Source organism: Papilio xuthus, unplaced genomic scaffold (assembly GCF_000836235.2).
Source record: "Papilio xuthus unplaced genomic scaffold, Pxut_1.1 DF825946.1, whole genome shotgun sequence".
Taxonomy (NCBI): domain Eukaryota; kingdom Metazoa; phylum Arthropoda; class Insecta; order Lepidoptera; family Papilionidae; genus Papilio; species Papilio xuthus.
In genome coordinates, this window is record NW_013532703.1 from 9,296,979 (window position 1) to 9,317,936 (window position 20,958).

General features: G+C 34.8%; 2 protein-coding genes across 3 annotated transcripts in view; both read left to right on the forward strand.

Moving 5' to 3' along the window:
- Positions 1 to 1,663: 1,663 nt before the first annotated feature.
- On the forward strand, positions 1,664 to 4,879 carry LOC106124876 (dual specificity phosphatase DUPD1). Of its 2 annotated transcripts, XM_013321881.1 has the most exons (5): positions 1,665 to 1,899; positions 2,394 to 2,471; positions 3,244 to 3,374; positions 3,467 to 3,693; positions 3,777 to 4,879. In XM_013321881.1, the coding sequence occupies exons 1-5, from the start codon at positions 1,882 to 1,884 to the stop codon at positions 3,974 to 3,976; spliced, it is 654 nt and encodes a 217-aa protein (XP_013177335.1). In that variant the 5' UTR covers positions 1,665 to 1,881; the 3' UTR covers positions 3,977 to 4,879. The 2 variants fall into 2 exon arrangements, with proteins under 2 accessions (XP_013177336.1, XP_013177335.1); XM_013321882.1 differs by lacking the exon at positions 2,394 to 2,471 and having other exon boundaries at positions 1,664 to 1,899.
- Positions 4,880 to 6,000: 1,121 nt separating this feature from the next.
- Utx (Utx histone demethylase) overlaps positions 6,001 to 20,958 on the forward strand; it is a 32,202-nt gene continuing 17,244 nt past the window's right edge. Inside the window, exons 1-4 of the mRNA XM_013321095.1 lie at positions 6,001 to 6,204; positions 6,780 to 6,885; positions 7,154 to 7,262; positions 7,539 to 7,647. Coding sequence (XP_013176549.1) covers positions 6,140 to 6,204; positions 6,780 to 6,885; positions 7,154 to 7,262; positions 7,539 to 7,647 — 389 coding nt within the window. The 5' untranslated portion in view covers positions 6,001 to 6,139. The remainder of the gene's footprint in view (positions 6,205 to 6,779; positions 6,886 to 7,153; positions 7,263 to 7,538; positions 7,648 to 20,958) is intronic.

The window sequence follows — 20,958 nt, forward strand, 5'->3', positions numbered from 1 at the left end:
AATTTAAAATAAACATTTTTATTAATCTACGCACCTATGCACTTACAAGGACAAAAGGACAACGTAGAAGTGTCAATATGTCAATGTCAATTGTCAATTTGCTACCTCTCTGCTAAAAACAAACACCATTTAATAACCTTACTTACTTACTGTTTTTATTTATACCTGTAATATTTTAATACTTGATAAACAAGCAGGGGATAAAATGAGTTATGTTTTAAGATCACTAAGTTTACGTCCGAAAAATGTCATGGTTAGGTTATATAATAAGATCGTAATAACTGATGATGGTTCCACGATTGTAGCTTTACATCAGGATAGAGATTTTCCTTACGAATATACTAAGCCGTTACCAGAAGAAACTAAACAAGATGACGGCGTTTTAAGAATGACTGATTACAGTGAAGTCAGAAGAGTATTCAAAGAGATGAAACCAGAAATGGCAAGAAAACAATTGTCTTCACTCACATTAACAACAGAACACAGATGGTTCCCAAGAGCGAGAGATAAGAAGGCTAAGAAAAATGAAATGAATAGACCGTATTTGTAGATTAATTTAAATAATTAGAACTTACATGTAGTTAAAACACTTTATTCTAAAAATCATTAAATTCTTAACATCAGAATGATATTTTATTTACCTAAACTTTTTAGCTGTATATAACTTTATTGGTTTAGAAAATGGCATTACAATGAAATAGTTAATACCAAAATCAAATAACCTATCTGATTGTATTCCTGAATTCAAAGTATATGGTTTGAAAATCTAATAACCATCTCGGTTTTGTTTATTATGTTTTAGCTAAAAAAAAAAAAACGCTACAGAAGGTTTCAATGGAACGATCTTACATACTCATGAAAATATTATTCAATATTTAAGACATCTATGGTAAATTTTTAAATAATAATATGAGGATAGATCTTAATGAAAAGTAAAGAAGTTGAAATTGGGTATTAAAATTCCTTAGAGTGTTAAATACAGAAACCATAGAAATAAACAACAGAATATTGTAATTGGATACTTTTTCAAAATTTGAGTCAATTGAAAAAATTAACCTATTAACACACTAATTTAATCTTCTATGTCTTATTTGCCACAAATCTCATTGTTTTGAGTAACTATATCTCTATTTGTAAATTTCTATTTGTGTAAAGAATCAAATTTATTTGGTTTGAAAGAAAAAGAACGGAAAATACGCTTATGACTAAGTTATTTATAAATCGATTTAAACATAAATTAATGGAACATTATTAAATCGTTATTTACATATCTTTATTTTCTTTGCTTAAATATTAATTTTTTTAGTAATTATCTACAACGAAATAAACTATAAAAATTATTTGCCTATAAAAAAAAACTATTTATTAAATTCTGAATGCGGTCGTATTTTCAATAATTTTTGTAAAGTGTTTAGTAAAGTTCTAAAAGGGATATATCCGTTTTTACTCAACCAACTCTCCTGAATCGTGAACTGCGAAACATCATAAAACGGACAGTAGGTAGCAGGCAACACTTTACTGATTTTCAAATGTCAAGTACATTGGCATCTGACATGGATACATTTTCTTCTCTTTCTCATGTTCTCATAATCGTAATCGAGATCATTTTGATTCTTATTGCCTTGGCATAAGATATGAGAAAACGAAACAGCAACATACATTTATAATTGTATTTGTGATGTGACCTAACACGGCTTGGCAAGTAATGGCCCTGACAGAACAAACCGAATAAAGATCTGACTAATCTCATATAATTTCATTTATAGAAAGTGGATAGTAATATAGGTTCGTCTGCAGAATAGATTATTTTGTGCGACAAAAAGCGATCATCGATTGGATCGCTTTCTCAAAACTCTTTCAAATATATAAAAATACGCTAACATGAGTTACAGAGATACGGTAAGGAAAAATTGACTATTTTATTAAATCTGGCATAGAAATTTTAAGTTCCAGCTCTGTTGTAGAAACATTATATTATTGATTTGCAAGCTTATCTCATAAAACGTATGCGGCGCCCTGCTATTAATAGAACTTTCGAATCAAGGTCGTTACCAAGGCCTATCTAAGCTCTTTAGAATGTTTTTCAATAAATAAAAAAATAAGAAGTAATAATCTAAACACGAAATTAAACAAATGTTCATTCATGTCAAGAACACAATTAAAGTGTTTTGTCTATGCATACACTAGAAGTCATAATTACTAGCCATTTGTAGTAAACATAGACTGGTCTAATAACTTACATAGATCTACTTTAACACATTCAAAGCCACCAGCTCACCGGCAAATTTATTTTCATACAGAAAAATTGTAGTGGTTTAGAATGTGTTATGTATTTAGTGTGCATGTATAACATAAATGCTTGCATATGAATTTATTTGCCATATTATCAACAGTATTCGCTCTATCCGAGAACACATTCCTACAGTGCTGCTAATGAACAACGTGTAGGAAGCTACTTAAGGACATTAAGGGTATTTATTATGATGTGGATTCTGTTACTCACTTAACAAACTATTTCGATAAAATCTAAATTTTTACTAAAAATATACCTACTACCTCCCATGTATGATCTAATTTTCTATGTTGTGATAATTCTGAGATTGAACCTAGCACTGATAGATATTTCTGTGCCGATGTGGTAATGCATTTGTCATTTTCTTATATTATGCTGTTATATCACATTCTGCATACTTAATAACAAGAAAATTATGATGGACTTCTTGGCAGTAGAATATTATTGGATTATGTCTCGTCAAAGACTGACTTCCACACTAACATCGGTAGAGTATGAAATTAAATTCTTTCTTGCAACAGATCCATTTTTGTGATATGTATCTGTGATGCTTTATTTAATCTTTGCAGACTTCGTTATCATCTTTGCATCATGTATTGTGTTTGTTTAAAAATCAAATTGATTTTTTTAATATTGCCTTTCTGCCTTTATTATATTACCTTTGATTTTGTAATAATATGTGGTAATTCAATAAATTAACCAGATCTATGGCCACTTTCTAAATAGTGAATTATTATTTTATTTATAAGGTCTTGGAACATTTTTAATACTTGCAACACTATTCTTTGGCCTGCAATTTTATATCTGTTACTAATACATTGATGTTGGCCATACATAAAGTGCAGTTGTGTTTTGCATCTACTTATTCTCTTAAAAATATAAAACAAATTGTATTAACTATAATGGGTCAAATTTTAAACAATTGTTTAACATATAAATCTCATGTGCAGAGTTATGGGGCATCCCCATCTTCGGTGCTGGATTCAATTCCATCATACCGATCAAGAGTGTTTACTGATGTCGCTTACACTTCAACACCAGATGTCAATGAAGTTTATCCTGGGCTCTATGTTGGTGACGCGTAAGTATTACTAATATTTTGTGTTTTTTACAGGGTAGTTAAACAAAATGATGTATCAATATTTGAAACAATGAATTTGTTTTTTTTTTCAGTGTTGCTGCCAAAGACAAAGCTTTTTTAAAAAGGATGGGTATCACATATGTTTTGAATACAGCGGAGGGCAAACGCTACACACAAGTTGATACAGATCACTTGTATTATCGTGATTGTCCCGGACTCCGTTACAAAGGCTTCCAGCTTATGGATCTTCCAACAACAGATATATCTAAATACTTTCATATTGCTGCTAATTTTATTGATGAAGGACTTTCAAGAGGTGGTGAGTTACTTTTCTTATCACTTCGTTATGCTTTTAACATTCAATTTTAATGCTTATTAATATGTAATTGTTTATTATTGCAGGTAAGGTACTGGTTCATTGTTTAATGGGAGTGTCACGTTCGGCGACTTGCGCACTTGCTTTTCTGATGATTAAGCGTGGCATGTCTCTCACAGAGGCTCTTGCCTTGGTCCGCTCTCGACGAGACATCCACCCTAATGAGGGTTTCCTTCGTCAGCTGCAACAGCTGGACAAGGAACTGCGGGTGTCTCGGATCCGCTGACAATTAAATTCTTATCAACCCTTCAGTATGCCTTACGATTATAGAGAGCGGCGACATCGCGTCCGCAGTCTCGATCGAGCTTACACCAATCCGTATTTAGATTAAATGTCTAAATTCATAAATCACTGAAGGTTGATAATATACGTATTTCCCCGAATCTAAGGTGAAGATAGACAGGTAATTGATAAAATTATTTGACGAAAGTTTTATTTTTTAAGACTTTTTCTTCTTTGAATAGTTTAATATAAATGTTTTTTGGATATAGGGTATAAATATGATTGCTAGGTATCATAAAAAATTGTAATTTGCAAATATTTCTATAAATGTTAAAAACATCGAATATATTAGTCACTTGTTATTTAAAATATTGTTTCTCCTGTGCCATTTGTATATATGTTAGATTGATAAAATCTCATCAATATTAGATAAAAAATAAGAAATCAAAGATATATGTTATGTATTGTTAAAAATAAGTGTCTGAATTTAACAGTACAATTCTATAGCCTTATCATAAGTCATGAGATGACACTATATTCTTGCTATATTTAGACATAGTAAGATATCACGAAAAATCTATAAAGTTATATTACTCTACTCATTCATATATCACTAATAGAAAATATATATTTATATTATCTTGTATGAATGTAGTTATAATTTAAATTTCGGGTGACATGCTGTGATCTTGGATTATTAAAGTTGTTTCTTTGTAAGGCTGCTGTATATGTCAGTAATATTCTTGTATTTCTTATACAAGAATCACAAAAGATCAGTTCAAACAAAGTAACTGATTTTGTGCATTATGACAATGACAGTCATCAGTCATCACAAGAAATAGACTAGATTGTCATAGACAATACATTGTCAATGAGTAAATATAGGGCACTGCGTGCGTATTTATAACGTGATGTGTCGTAACAAAGTTTTATTGCCGTCTAAATATATGTAGCGATATGTGTAGATATATAATTTTGTTAAAATTGCTTATTCTCAGTTCATATGGAAAGTTGAAATAAAATCGAGATATTTATATTTAATTGCTATAGCGCAATATTAAGTTTAAAAAAACCAAAGAAGAACATTGTGATATAGAAGGTTAAAAATAGAATGTTAAAGATAACTTATTATTTTTAGTTTTAATTATATCAACAGATTCTCTCATTAAAATATTTGTCATAGCTTTCAAAATTAAGCGTTTACTAAATTGCCTTTTACATATAGCTCTATCAATAAATAATTATTTAAACAAACAAATTATTAGTAGCTGCTAGTAAATTTTAAGCACTTTGTTAATGACTGTGATAACTATTTTACTGTAAGATGTCTGCATGAACTTCAAAAATATTAAAAGTTATTCAACCAAAAGATTAGCTGGGCATATGTATTATATTCCATAATCAATTTCAATTTTCAATACTTATGGCCACCTCTCTTGATGAAGGTAATTTATTACTAGAGTTTTAAAAATTTTGGATGTTGAGTTAATACCTCAAAAAAAAAATGTAATTTACGTCAATATTTAAACAGAAATTATTAAAGTGTGAATTTAAGAAACAATTATGGATTATGTGTGTTCGTGTTTTCTTCTACAGATTGTTATTACTTTTATGAACATTCTTTATTGAATTTGTAGTCCCAAAACTTATAGTCACTATTATTACGTGTTGTGTTGAAATGTCTAAAAATTTTCACCATTACATAATGAACATAATTTAATAGTGTAATTTTAATCAAGTTTAAGTACTGTAATGTTATTTAAAATATATATTTATTGAAATTAAATAATGTTTTTAATTTAATCCTAATAAAACGATACAATTCCGATACCAACGTTTGTCTTCTTTACAGTCTTCATATTCCTTATTTAAATGAGTGTTATTTATTATGTCTATTTTTATGCAGTTTAAACTGTATTTATTGATTGACATTATAAATCTATGAAACTATTTAGTAATTAGTAACGACAACTGGCAACACGGTTTTATTCTGACATTTCATTAAGTTCTGATTTGACAGAATTTTGATAATCTGTGCAATGATGTGATGCTGTTTTCGGTCGTTTCGGTGGCAAATAAAAATTGTTATTATAAGTTATATTTTTGCGTAGTATGTCTAAGAATTAAGTGTTAATAATAAACTTGTTGTCTATAAATATTGTACATAATGGATGAAAAAGAAGAGTTGCATCTAACCTCTCAAGAACTTCAAGTTTTATCAGAACTTGACAGGTAAATAATCATTTCTAATAACAATAATATTATATTTTATCCTAAATTCCCCTCTTTTATATAATTATCATTTATCGTATACACTGAATTTTTATTTTAGTTACTAATGATAGCTCAGAATTTTTCGTACTTTGTACATGTAAACTTGTCAAAAATAAAATGTAAAGGCATTTTTTTCGTAGTTAATGATAGCATGCACAATTTCGACCATTGTAGAATGTTTACATTTTATCAGTTATTTTACTAAAGATTTTTGTGATAAAGTTATAAAACAGAATGTCTGTGACATAGTTATGGACCTATGATCATACAACATGAACAGCCTAAGCAAAATTATTCACATTTGAAAAGTGTTATAGCCAATGTTCCATAGATTTACATCAGATTCAACTTTTGGCAATGTATCTATTTTGTTAATTTTATACATAATTTACCTTCTACTCAAATTATCTAACCTTTTGTTAGTTTCTGCTATCTCATATAGTTTGTTACCAAACTGAAGTATTATTACTCATTAGAGTACTTTATACTTTCCTTATAATGTTGTTAATAAATTTATTTTATTTTATTTCAAGTCGACAATTTGGATTTCTGAAGCTGCGTGGTAGTGAGCATGTCAGAACACGGGCTTTGGTTCTCAAGGCAGTCAAATATCTGGAAGGCATGTTGGTACAAGTTAAGGTATAAACAGTTTGTTCTCTTTACTAACAGTACAAGATTCCATTAATTTTTTAAATATGTTTTGGAATTTACAATTTGTTATTTTAACTCTGTGGTACATTCATTGTTGTCAACATTTACTCAATGTATTCAACAATCATTATTATTCATAAAATAATATAATATAAAAATAATTTAGACTACATTAGTCTACCAAACTCTTAATTCTAATTGAGTACCATTTCTATGAACTTTAGTATAAATAAAATTTATTATAACTGTTTGCTAGGAAGAGGAAAGAGCTTGTTCACCGGGTGCAAGAAGAGACATCTGCATTGATCCAAAAACATACTGTAAATTGGGACATTTCCATTTATTATTAGAAGACTATGCAAAAGGTAACTACTATACTTGTTAAAGAATAATTCCATGTATTTATTTTTTTCTTTATGGTAATATAGTAGCTTCTAATCCATAATTGAGAAATCCCAAAAAAATTACATAATGAAAAGTGTTGCATTTTGGTCCCATTTTTTTTCCTATACCTATTAGCTGTATTTAATTGGATTTTTACCTTCCTTTTTAAACTTTAAAAAAATATCTAGTGTTTTTTCAATATTTAGTTTAGAGACATATTAATTTGTGTACACTTAAAAATATTTTTGTTTTTCCAGCAATGTCAGCATATCAAAAGTTCTACGCTTTGGAGCCAGACAACTGGAAGGACCCTTTGTTTCTGTATGGATTAGGACTCTGTTACTACCACTACAATGCCTTTGAATGGTGAGTTTTTCAACATTATAAAGCAAGTAACACATCTTATGTTTGCATGATGGATTACCTACATTATCTTCGAGGGGATAACCAAAATGCATAAACATGTTCATAGCACACATAAGTATACATAGTCACACTCATGAGATTGCTTGCAGGTTATGTATAGAAGGTAAATACAGTTTTATGCATGTATTTTGTTTAGCATGTCAGTGTATGGTGCCAATTCAAAATAAACAGTTAAATTAATGTGTAATGTATCAATTTTCAATAAATTGCCTATGTTTTAATTGTCCTTATCACATTTTATGTCACAAAGATTTTTAGTGGTAAACTTGAGACAACAAGAGCATCAGTGGCTCAGGGGTTAAGCACTTGTCTTGTAATCTGCAGGTCCTGGGTTCGAATTCCGCCATGTATCAATATGTTTTTCGATTTACATATGTACATTTATCCCACGTTCTTACGGTGTTGAAAATCATCCTGATGCAACCTGCATATATTAAAACAAATATATAAATACAAAGATATATGTGAAGTCAATCAACCCGCAATGGGCCCGCGTCGTTGACCATGGTCTAGTCACTCCTAATTTAGGATATGCTCCGAGCCCCTCTGTGGGGATGTATAGTGGGCTCATTGAGAGTGAAATTTAAGTGCAAGACAGATGTCATAAGATAGAAAGGAAAAGTGAAGAATTGTATTGATTTCTGGTACATTAGCAAAATTATACTTAATAACCAGGATACATTTAAACTTTGTGTCAAAATATTCATAGATTCAGTAGCTTTTTTACATGTATTTAACTTTTATAAGCATAATCTAACTGATTACAATTATAAATATTATAAAAAATATTTTTACAGACTTTTGTTTAAGCAAATAAGTTGACAAACGTCCACTGAATTCGCTGAAATAGTGAAACGGTCACTGCAAGTAGACATCCGAAATTGCAGATGTTTTTCCTTCCTTTATTCGATGGAAAAGGGGACACACAGAAAGATAATATATTTCCTTTCTATGCGTCTTCTCATCCATTAAAAGCTAATTATATGGCCCGACTCAATAAGGAAAGTCGCAGAATATCGCTGTGGAGTCATAACTAATTTTGTTTTCGTAATACGAAAAGTGTCGTATAGCCTTGTCATCTTCTTAAGGTTTTATCAGTGGTTTTTTTTATGGTATAAAGTTGCAAATGAGCGAGTGGCCACCAGTATTCGCCTACAGTGAAGTAACCGCTGCTAACAGAAATCCTTACTTGCAATTGCATTGCCAACCTTAAATCGACAGAGGAGAGGACGCACAGAAAGAGGATTTTCGATTTCTTTTCCTGTAACGTGGTGCAACGTGATCCGTTTTCCAGATAAACGCTGACAAAGCATTTGTAACGTTCTGAAATCAGCAAGTAGGTAACATAAGCACAAGAGGGCCGCCGTATTATAAAAATATGAAAAATAAATCTTCGTGGTTCACATTTGTATTCTTGAAACTCGTTTTGTTCTATATTAAGTGTTCTGATTTGAATTATTAAAAAAACACGCCGCGATAAAATTTAGTATTAAATTAATTTGAATGACATGCATCACTGATGAGTACCTCCTTTAGACGTTTAAATTTATTTCTGGTTGTAAAATAATATGATAATTAAGCATAATTAAAAAAAGATAATTGTAAATCCGTAAAAAAAACTTTTTGACTAACAACTCAAGCAAAAGGATACATTCCTCGGCTTCTCATATAAATTGACAACTGTCCAACATTGAATGACGTAAGGGATACAATTATTAAGGTGTTTTAATAAAAATACAACATATGACTTTGACAATAACATTTAACGGATTAAAAAAAGCAAACAATCGTGGAACTGGAGATACCCAGTGTTTTTATTATTGACTATATATTTGCTTATATGTTGATATAATTAAGTTCAAATGAAAATACCTATAATTTCAATGATATGTGATATAAAATTTTCCCACACTCTTCTAGTTCGTGCTACGTAACGGAATGCTATGAAGTTTACATCAGGCGTTGGCTTTGGCCTCTTGTATATTTTCATTTATCTGTACCTATAACAATCTGTATCTATTTCAAATTTAACGCTGCTATTTTCCAGACTATGTGTATTAGTTAAAACCTCTGTGTTTTGATAAATAATTTTTCTTAAAATCTTTATAGTGCAAAGAAAATCAAACTGCGTTCCATTTCATATTGATATTTGGGCTAGATGTAAGCTATGACCTAAATAAATTTATTTATAATTAAAAATGCGGAGTTGTTGTATTTTATATCGTTTTGTTGATTTTAGTTGTGTTGGTATTGGTAGTATAATTCGTGTTCGTGATTCACCGGACGTAGGACGAGCGCGGTTCTGGGCGCGGAGAGAAGCGGGGTGGGGCGGGACGGGTGTTAGGGCCGGCGCGGGACGCGGGCGGGGACCGGTAGGGCGCGGAGCGCGGGGCGGTGCACGCTGCAGCGCGAGGTCGTCGCTCGCTCGCGCCGCGTACCGTCAGTCGGGAGCGGGATGCGGTGACGTAAACTGCATCGGCGTGGGCCGCGAACGTAGTGTAGGACGGGACGTGTCGTATTCATATGTGTCGAGTGCGTGCTCTGAACCATCTCGTGTGATCGGTGCTTTAGATCTGTGTTTCCGCCGACGACGCGCCCGCTCTCCACTACGTGTGTCGCCGAGGGCCCATCAACGCATCGCGGATCCGAGGATCCCCGAAATGGTGAGTGCGGTCGAAGCTCCCGATCGCGGTTTGTTTACGTCGGCTTTCGAGCCGCCTCTCTCTCTATCGAACCTGCCGCCTGTATCCCTGCGTCGCTTTCGCACGCGTCTCCTTCTATTTTGTTTTGTTTTCCAAAATGTAGACACCTACGACGATGGCTCCGGGGCTGGTCCCGTCGGGAGGTCGCGTTTTTGCTCGTGTGCACGGTTTGTGCAGTTTTTTGTAGTGTATTTTCGCAGGTAGGCAGCCTTCAAAACGTCTGTTACCGTCCGGATCATGGAAGAGATTAAGGCACAATTAGCGACGGAGTGCAGCGAAGCTGGAAGGGCGATTGGTGCGTGCTCGGTTAGTGCTAGTAAATAATGAACTCGCAGTCGCATAAAATGTAGGTCGGTGGAGTGTGGTGGCGGCGAAGGCGGTGCACGCGATGCCGCACACTGCGCCGCTCCCTTCGCCTTCGCCTATGTCTGCCTGTCTGCCTGCATGCACCTTGGTTCGAGCGCGAGCCCACTACCACTGGTGCATTGTTGTGCCGACATTTGTATGTGTAAGTACCTATAGCTATGCGGAGTAATCTAACGGAACTTTAAGGAATGTACAATGCTCTACTCTACTACATCTTTATTTAGTATTATTTAAATTTACTTAGGAATTTTACTGTGTTATTAGATTATTCAAAATAATGTTTAAGTATGTTAAATATTTAAGAGCGAGCTTTCTTAATGCGTGTTTGGAATGAAAAGCTGTCGTCTCCAAAAGAACTTATCTCGAATTAGTTTTAGCGTATAATCTCGTGATTTGCGACATGACGGCTGAGACTGACTACTCACGCCGTAAACTATACAATGCTGTCATAATGGTTACGTATGGACGGAGGAAAATCTGTGAGTCATACGCGAGCAGTTTCGCGCACTTTTGTCTGTCCGCCTTGAGTCGTCGCGTCGTAGCGTGCCGGTAGTGGTCAGCGGTCGGCGATACGCTTGGAAATTTAATGAGGCGATGATTACCTACAATGAAATTTATAATTAACCATCACGATACTGGAAAACCCATTCCTCCCGTCACACGGACCGTGAATAATAAAAACCTCCTTATCACATAAAAAATTTGCCTAAATCTAACTCGTCGCCCGTGTCCAAAATTATACATACATCGAATAAAATCTTTCAGTAAGCGCTTATTTTAGAATATTTTCGCATCGGTAAAAATTAGCATGCAAACTTGACCTTAAATGGTATAATTTTATATATTTGGTAAGATTACGTAACATACGTAGCCGGTGTCACGTTAGCAGGCGTATCTCGCGATTGCTACGATAACCGTGGCCCGCAATGCTTGGTCGAAAGTCGCGAACCGGCGCGGCGGCGCACGTGTTATCTACTTCGCCGCTACCCGCCGGCCGCACCTAACGGTACTAAGCTCTATCCCTGCGAGCGAGGCTTCGATACTCGACATGGCGTCACATTGCTCAACTCGTTCCTCTCTATGCTCTTTCCCACGAATACTATTGCGTTTCTATACCGGAATCCAGTGTCCGGGTGACCGCACAACTTATTCCGTCAGAGTTCGTTCCCCGCTGCCGGCGTCGTTTGTTCGAAGGTCAAGAAAAAAAGATAATGTTTATGAATAAAAAGTATTTTAAAGATCTGTTTTAAGTCAAAATTGAGTGGGTTGAACATTTGATACCTACTTAACAACCGGTTCAATTCCCACGGCAGTTTTTTTTTAAATTGTTACTTACGTTACAGTAACGTTTATTTACTATCTGATGAAATAGAACGAAGAAGTAAACGATCGTAAATCGGGAGAGCTCTACGAACAAAAATATTTGTTCCATAAACAGATGTGGATATAAATACCAGTCTCCGGATAGAGAATGTTCGAGCCCAGCTGTGGGCTGTAATATAATACAAAAAAAAATCTTTTTTTCGTTTCCGTAACACCGGAAACAGTCGTTCTATTATATTGACGTCACCGGTCAATATACGTAAAGGTAAAACCGGCTTTGTGTTAGTGCGTTAGTATTCCCAGAAAGCATTATAATACATTAATTCTCGAAGGTAGCTGTAATAAGAACGTTCCAGTAGTATCGCGAATTCGCTTAAAAATTATACCAAGTCGAGTTTTTTCTATTTACAATGAAGCGACGACTACGCAAGCCACATTGCTATTCAAGGGACATCGCTCTTGTTTTTTCTAGTTTGCTATATATATTCCAGGAATGGTTTCTTGTTGCGTAATAGCTTGGGCATTCCAAATCAGCTGGTTGTAAAGTAAAAATTAACATCTTTTATATCTAACGAGCCATATAATATGCTGCTCCCTAGGTTCTTTAAATAAAAAGTCCTCAGAAAGTAGATAATATAAACCTAGAAACATGGCGTGTAAATAAGAATTTCTGGAAGTATAACCCTAAATGGAGTTATGAAGGTGAATTTCCTTTCTTTGTAAAATCAATATTATTCGGAAGGCTATCAAATAATGGTTGTGATATTTCAAAATGATAAGAATAGCCAAAGTCAATAAAATACAGGAATGAATATTATATTGAAATTTGTATTGAAGCAATTTTATTAATTACGAATGAATTTTCGCTACTGACTTGTAACATGGGTACTATAAACGCTTAGTATAGAGTAGTACTAGGTTTTATAGATTCTTTACGTTATAGATTATTGTTTGTGGTAATGAACGGTGTGTAATGTGAGTGGCGCGTGCCAAGGCAGGTGCAGGCCGGCTGCACCATCACCTGTCACACCTCACATCAGCTGCGGTCCGCGTACCTTTGTTTAGTCTCCACACATTAGACTTCGCCTCGCCTTCCAAGCCGCAGGAAGCCAACAGTACTAATGATTTGTGACCTTTACGTGTGCCTGCATCTGTCGCACCGACTTATATCCGTTTATTTATTAAATGTAGATATAATAATGGTACAGACATTTTGCACCTTATACTTTTAATGCCGTTAACTTTCGAATAAGCATTCCATGTAATTTTTTCTTTCTCTTTTCCTTATCGTTAGATTCAAGTAGTCTTTCTAAATCATTTTATATCTCTACATTTAAATTTCATATTACATCAACACGGTCAGTAAATTAGTTCATAGGAAGTCGTCAATTCTATTTTCGATCTTAGAATTTATCGAATTACGGATATAGATTTAAGATATCTAAAATATTTTAAATTAAACAAGTTGATTAATGTTGAATAATATACGTTAGAAATAAAGTACCGTTCGATGAAAGCGAAACAGTTTCCGTAATTTCTGCCACGTTTTTTCCTGCTAAATTACATCGCTTTGTTCAACTCCGTTATTATCGACTTTTTGTTTAGATTCCGATGTCGATCTTCTATCCTCGTAACTATCATTTAACTATGGTGTTAAATAATACACCAATGTAATACTGAAGTATCTAAGATATCCTTTGTTAATTTCTAAAGCAATTTATATATTTTGAATCATTCGAGGTTCGAGGAAAATATTTTTAAGTGGTCTTTCCTGACCTACGGATGTGTATAATGCGTTGATGTAAGCTTGGATATAATTATGGGATCACTTTCTCTTGTAATGTTGCTATTTTTTTTAAATGCATTGGAATGAAATTTAGTTTATGCGTGTTTCAATAGAAACAAAATTAAATTACGATAATACGATAAAAGTTTCGTACAGTTTCTATGCTATTATATTTTTATTGCAATTAAATCTTAAAAGTTAATTTACAATACATTTATTACTTAAAATTGTGGAGCAAATTTGTAATGCGTAATGAAAATTTACTGCAGCAACTTTCAGGTAACTAGCCTCAGATTTATGTTCTAGTTCAAACTGTGGGCATTTGTTAACAAGTTAGTATTGTTATTCGCGTTAACTGTGACTTTGTAAGCGTGTTGTTGCCAGTAAATCGTGTTGGTTCGCCTGTTCGCTGGCCATTTGTTTGGCGCGACAAGTTTACGAGGCCCGGTTATTTATTTACAGCAGACGGGCGCGTGCCGTGAGCCGCGAGTGCGTGCGGTTTGCTTGCAATTCGCTTATGCACCGACCTTGCAACTCGACACTAAAACGCTAGTTTTTATATACATCGCAACTTATATAAACCCAATGTAAAATACTTCATAGAAAGTATTATATTTATGGAGCATAAATAGCATGATATCATTTACTAAACAGGATACTGAACCAAACTGATTTATTTCTGTGGATTTTGGAAATGTAACGCATATGTGTTTGTTCTTGGTGGTTTTGTACGTCGTATTTATTATTATATTATGTAGTACCTAACGTTAAAGGATTCATTTGCTAAATTGGTCATATGTCGTCGGTCAGCGAGGGGTAGCATTCGCTTGCGATACCTTGTATTTAGGTTTATAGACGCCGCGCCGACCCCGACGGAGGATTGTGCATCTAAACGGAGGCTAGGATGCGGGCAGCGGGCACACCCCTCCGGCGTGCGCCACGTCACGTACGCACGGGGCGAGGGGCCGCGCGCGCATACCCAACACTAGCGGGTAAACTCTACGAAGGGCGCATGCATTATTACCTCATCGCCCTCTCCCTCGCACTCCGCACCCCTCACCTCTTGCCATTCGCCTCCAAGCCGCAACGCTCCCTTTTAGGCCAAAGTTTCTCGGCTCGCTCTCCCCACACCCTGGCCCCTGGCGCTTTGTCGACTTTTCGATTTTCACAGAGCCGGGCTTTTATTTTTGTTTTTCATCTTTCTATCAAAGCAACTAGGTCAGAAGCTCGGTGTCGTTGAGAGCGTCGAGGGCTAGTGGACGGCGCGCCGCGGTCGTCGACACTAACGGATCGCTATTTATACCTGGCGCGTGGTACACCGGAACTGGCGGCGGTGCATTCGCTGCACTCGTCTCCCTTCTGTCAATGACCTCTGAATTCGAATGTCTCGCTTCCTGCATTATATTATTAGATGCGACCGAAACTTCTTCGATGTAAATGCTCGCCGATCAATAATCTTTTCGACTATGCGAGAATCATAGGGCACAACTAGTTTCGAAAGGCTCGTGTCGCAAGCGGTCGCCCTTCAGCTTTGAGTTGCGTTAGTGGACCCGCCCACGTCTAAAGGGCCACCTACATAAGCCTATATACCCGGCGTGCGGTGTCAAGCAGCCTGGCCTAGTTTTTGCACGAACCGACGCTTTTGTTTTTGCACGTGCTGTCGCCTGTTTAGTTAGTTTACGGGTTCAGGCGAATTTGGGCATTATTTATCTCTGTCTGAGATGTCTGCTCTCTTGTCTTTAGATTCCAACCTTGTAAGTTTATACCCAAGAATATAAAGATTTCAATAATTATTTTTGGCAAAGTCAGTCAAGATTTTAATAATTAATGACACAAAAACATTAGTCCATAATACTTAGATAAAATCACGAGTAATTAAAACTTTAATTATTAAAATATTTTATACTTGAATTAATTTATAATTAATATATTTTTGCCTCAAGGAAACCTGGTCAATGACCGAGCAATGAGAAAGACGATCCAATAATTTAAATTATGTATGTAGGGTATATAGGCTGCGAATGAAAAATATTTATAACATCTATAAATTTTCCGACATTAGCAATCTGGACGGAGGAGGAGTCTAATGATGAATAAAAATATAATTTCTATATTGCAAATAATCGTATTTAGCCACGAACTGGCTGGTGTAAGATTGCAGCAACAATACTGCGATCATCTGTCGTTGCAGCGCAAGCGTCGGCCGCTATGGAATTTCCGCGAAAAAAGTTGCACGTCATACGTGACGTCACAAGTTACGTCACCGGCGCGAGCACTGCGCTACGTCACAGCCAAGGCCGCGCGGACGCTCTTAGTGCTCAACTACTACCCAATACGGACAGCTCTATTATCAGCGCGCGCCGAGATCGACACCAATGTATAAATAATTGAAGTCGCATTTTTAAAACCAGTTGCCATATCCTACCGGTTCCTTGTGGTTATGTCATACTGCATTTAATTCTTTCGGTTGTTGACGTCAACATACCATTGTCTTTAATAATAATTGCTATGATTTGTAGATCGATGCTGACAGCTTGTAATATTATCAGTTGCTATGAGCCGCATTCATAGTTCATAGATAAATATTTTTTTACTAATAATAATATCTGAATTTTCGCTTTACGTCAATTCTACTTGATTGTGAGTGAGGATAATACGTCATTAAAAGATAATTAACTTGACAGAGATGAATGTAAACCGTACAAAACTCATGATGTCGTTGGCAACTTGGTAACTAATCACTGAACTCACGAGATACGCAGTCCAAAAAAGTAGTCGTGGTATTTTGTGTAACGTCACAGCTCGTGTTTATCTACAATTCACACTATATACTATTGATAATAACTCGCGAAATACGTCAATATTTATATACACCGATTGTTAGAGCCTGTATGTTTGCATTAACAATGATAAAAGCACGAAAACGTCGTATGTTTATGAGTTTCCTTGACATTAACCTTGACAATTACAAAAGCCAATGTCCTTTAATCTCACAAAATGAAACAACTACGTATATTTGCCTAATGTTTTTATGTGTAATGGGAACGTGCACACATCAGTTTAATTAAAGTATATTTACCTTAGATTAGATTAATTATGTTTTTTTCTTATCAAAGTTTCTTTAGTACAAGTATTGCTAGAAAATACCGAACATGAAGAAGTAAATCTGGACAAGACTCAGCAATTTACGTTATAAAATAAAAATAACATACGTACCGTCGATTAAAGGTTGCAAACACATCTGCAATTGCGGATGTATAAAGGCATGTCGCTTTGCTATTACGGCGAATACAGGTGGCCACATGCTTGCTACCTTATGATATAAAAAAAATACCGTAGGCTACGTGAGTATGCATAGTTGAAAGGTGCGTAATGAGCAGTTCTCACGAGTGTCGAACTATGCTTACGATTTAGCTCTCGCTGCGTACGTACACGTTTACAATGGGCATTAGAAAGCGGCCGGTGACCGTAAAAAGGGAGCATTGGAAGGGCCCGTAGCGAGCCTCGGAGCTTGCGACACGCGTTACGTCACTATTGAACGATACCCTCCCCACTCCCGTCCCGCAACCCGCGCGCCCTTCCCCTTCCCTCACTAGTCCCTCGGCCCTACCGCAGCCGGGGCCATGCACTACTCGCTATGCTAGTAATGTCACGAATTCTCACATATATGTACAATCATTGGATGTCTTCCAAATATTCTAATAACAAAGATTTCGTTACAAAAATAGTAGTACGAGCTCGTTGGTTTAGTGACTAAATCACAAAAGTTGCTACGGGATTGTTTTGCGATTTAAATCTGTTGGTGTAGTTTTTGCACGGTTATATTATAGACTATCACTATTTAATTCATAATTTTATATTGGTTGATTTTAGAATGTATGTTTGGGCACTTCCCTAGTTAGATAGACCATCGATACAACAGCTGTCGTTGCGTGGCTCTACCATATTACGAGACTATAATATTACAATCTACCGTAATACAATGTACTCAAGCAACAAAGGCATGCTGTGTTGTTTATAACTTGATAATTTTATTTATATTGACCATAAATGGTAACCTTTAAAAATAATTTAAAGTTATTTTTCAATCTTTCAAAATACCAATTTTTTTTATTATTTTTTTAAATTTTGATGATGGCGTTATTATGAATCCATCTAAGCCATATTAATTGATGGTATAACTATTTTTCCTTAATATAGTTGCTTAACGAGTTTATAAATTCCAAAATACTGAACTTGACACGTGGATGGAACGTCTCGTAGCTACGTAGTGCGACCTTTGTGTTCTCTACCGCCGTCTGGAAGATACCGATCTGTTCCAATATTCTAATAACATTGTGTCTCATATCCTTGACAGTGTCTTTAGTGATACTTAATGGAGATAAAGTAAAAGAGGGTACTTGTAAACAATAGGATGTGTGCGAAGACCTTGAAATATCTACAGCGGTGAGGTAAAACGGTACCAAATGGTAATTCGTATTTCCATCGAGGTTACGCTTTGGTTTTCATGAAGATCCGGCGGAATCTCATTGAATTTTGTTTATTCCCATTTCTTCACAATGTATCTTGGTAAACAGAATAAAGATGATATTCATAATGTAATAAAAACTTGTGTATTAAATTTATTTTGGGATGAATTTACTGCTGTATTGCAACAGTTTTCATCGAGCAAAATCTTTCCAGTAAGGTTCGGAAGGTTTTATACCTTCCGAACCTTACTGGAAAGATTTTAAATTGAGAGAAGAGAATTTAAATTGGTCTATTTAAATTTTATACTCTATGAATTTTTTACTCTATGACGTTAACGGTATAAGTTAGAAAGAGATGTTAGTTGGTTAGTTGCGTGCATTTAATGAAGCAGTCTTTAATATTGAAAATCAGACATAGGTTACATCGGCGTGTACTGTCCTGCGCGTATGTGTTTGCCCACGCTATTGTCTCGCGAACAGTACATGACGTCTATAAGCTTCAAAAATAATTCACAAAGGGTTGAACCCTTCTAAATCGTATACTAGGGATGGGGCAGAGTTTTAATTTTGCTGCATGTAAATAACTATTGGACTTGTTACGACACTTGTGTGCTATTAAACTTGGGGTAGTTATCAAGGGCACTCCATCGTTTGTAATGTAATAATAGCGCAGAATGTTCACATTACTTTTTTTTAGTGACGCCATCATTTTACTGTGCATAATTTAGATCATGTTTTTGGTAGGACTTCTATATTATGGCTCTAATTATTTTTTACATTACATTAAAAATATCTGTTCTAAGTTTTAGAGTTAATATTAACTTTCGAAGCTCTTATTTGTTTAGGTGTACTAAGGAGTCAGAAAATGCAAAAAGTGTACATTTTTACTTGGGCTATTTGCGTTGTTCAAAACGGACTTGTTCATACACGCTTTTAAATTAAATCAGTCTATATTTAAAGTACTTGTATATGTAAAAGACAGATTCTTTTTATACACGTGTAACATTGGAATATCTAATCGTAAATCCGCTTGTTAGATTTTTCATTATATTAAAGTAACTTGCAAATTTTTTAATTTGCAACGGTCTTTAACTGTTTTCAAGCATAATTAGTCCTTGACTATATGTGATTAGGACTTTTCCCGGATATTAAATTGAACTATAAAATCGGAAATAGATAATATAAAATAAAGCAGGTCATGATGAGTTCGTCCTACGCATGTTTGTGCACAAAGATGCCAGGAGTAAAATGGATAACGTAAATTCTAGGTCACGGCCATGCTTCTAAATCGGACACATGTGATTGCAGTAAAGATTCGGAAGCTAAAACTATAAATTCATATAAAACACTGGAGTTGCGGTCACTAACTCTAACCGTAAGGATACGAGGCCGACAAGTTTATCGAACGATTGTATAGTTGCTAGTCCGAGGTGAACCTGTTGTATAATAGAAACTGCACGGTGCCGATGCAACGGTTTTTTATTCATACTACATCGCGACGCTCACTGAATAGCTAAATGCAAGCGACGAGCTATGCACTTCCGCATAGGCCGGCCTCCAACTACGGCTATAATTGTCGACGGCCAGAGAGGATTCTGCTAATTTTATTTATATCGCTCAAAGCATTTTGTTACCGTGCAGAACATCTTTTATCGACATTTGATGTTTATCTATTAGAGATAGAGTCGTGACGTATGTGTAACGTGTATTTTGTTAACATATTGATATTGTAATCTTTAATGTCATCTTGGTAAAATTTAACAAATGAACAGGATGTGATAAAAATATCGGATCTCCAAATATGTATCAAAATGCGATAAGCTGTCCATTAGAATTAAATTTTTGCATGTCAGGCATACAGAATAAATTAACCTTATAAAACATGATTTTAAAGATTGTTGTTAAATTAAAATATTTATTCTAATTTTCTTTTGATAAAACGTGCGTGTTATGTTTTATAGAAGTAATTTTTTCATAAAATGATATTAAGATATTCTATACAGTTAATGTTCTCTTGTAATTTTCTCAAGCGTCTATGTAGCAGGTATAATGTATTCATAGTACAGGCATGGTACAGGTCCGGAGTACCGTAAGGATGGGCCATACGTGCCACGCCATGGCCGCTCGCCCCGAGCCGAGCCACAGTGGAATAACCGGCTTATCTAACGATACCCCGCTTCGTTTCCTTTGTCATTGGATTCAACACTACGCAAATGTCATATATGTTGTATGTTGATTGTACTATTTGATACCTAAAGTAATTTTATATCAGGCTACTTCAGTTTTCTTCTTCATAAAAAGGTTTTGAAGGTTAAAAGATTTTTTTGAGCTTGTTTATCGTAAGGAATCAGAATTAATTCAGGATTCACGCCTGGACCACCTTTTTTTTTGTTGAGTAGTTTATGAAGTGACAAACAAATTTATCTTTCATTTATGCAATGACATCGCATCTATAGACCTTCGAGCTAAAAATAATATGACCTGCGAGACAGTTCGCTTTATTTCCAATTCAATTTAATTTTTTCCGTCCGTTTCGTATTCGTTATTGTTTTATATTAATTCACAAATAAAATAATGTAATTGACTATTACCTATACATTTTCCA

Bases quoted from the DNA above. Each gene is read 5' to 3' on its own strand.
- LOC106124876 (XM_013321881.1), top strand. The intron at 2,472-3,243 runs GTATTTATTATG...TCTCATGTGCAG, and splicing joins GCTACTTAAGGACATTAAGG to AGTTATGGGGCATCCCCATC. The intron at 3,694-3,776 runs GTGAGTTACTTT...TTATTATTGCAG, and splicing joins TGAAGGACTTTCAAGAGGTG to GTAAGGTACTGGTTCATTGT.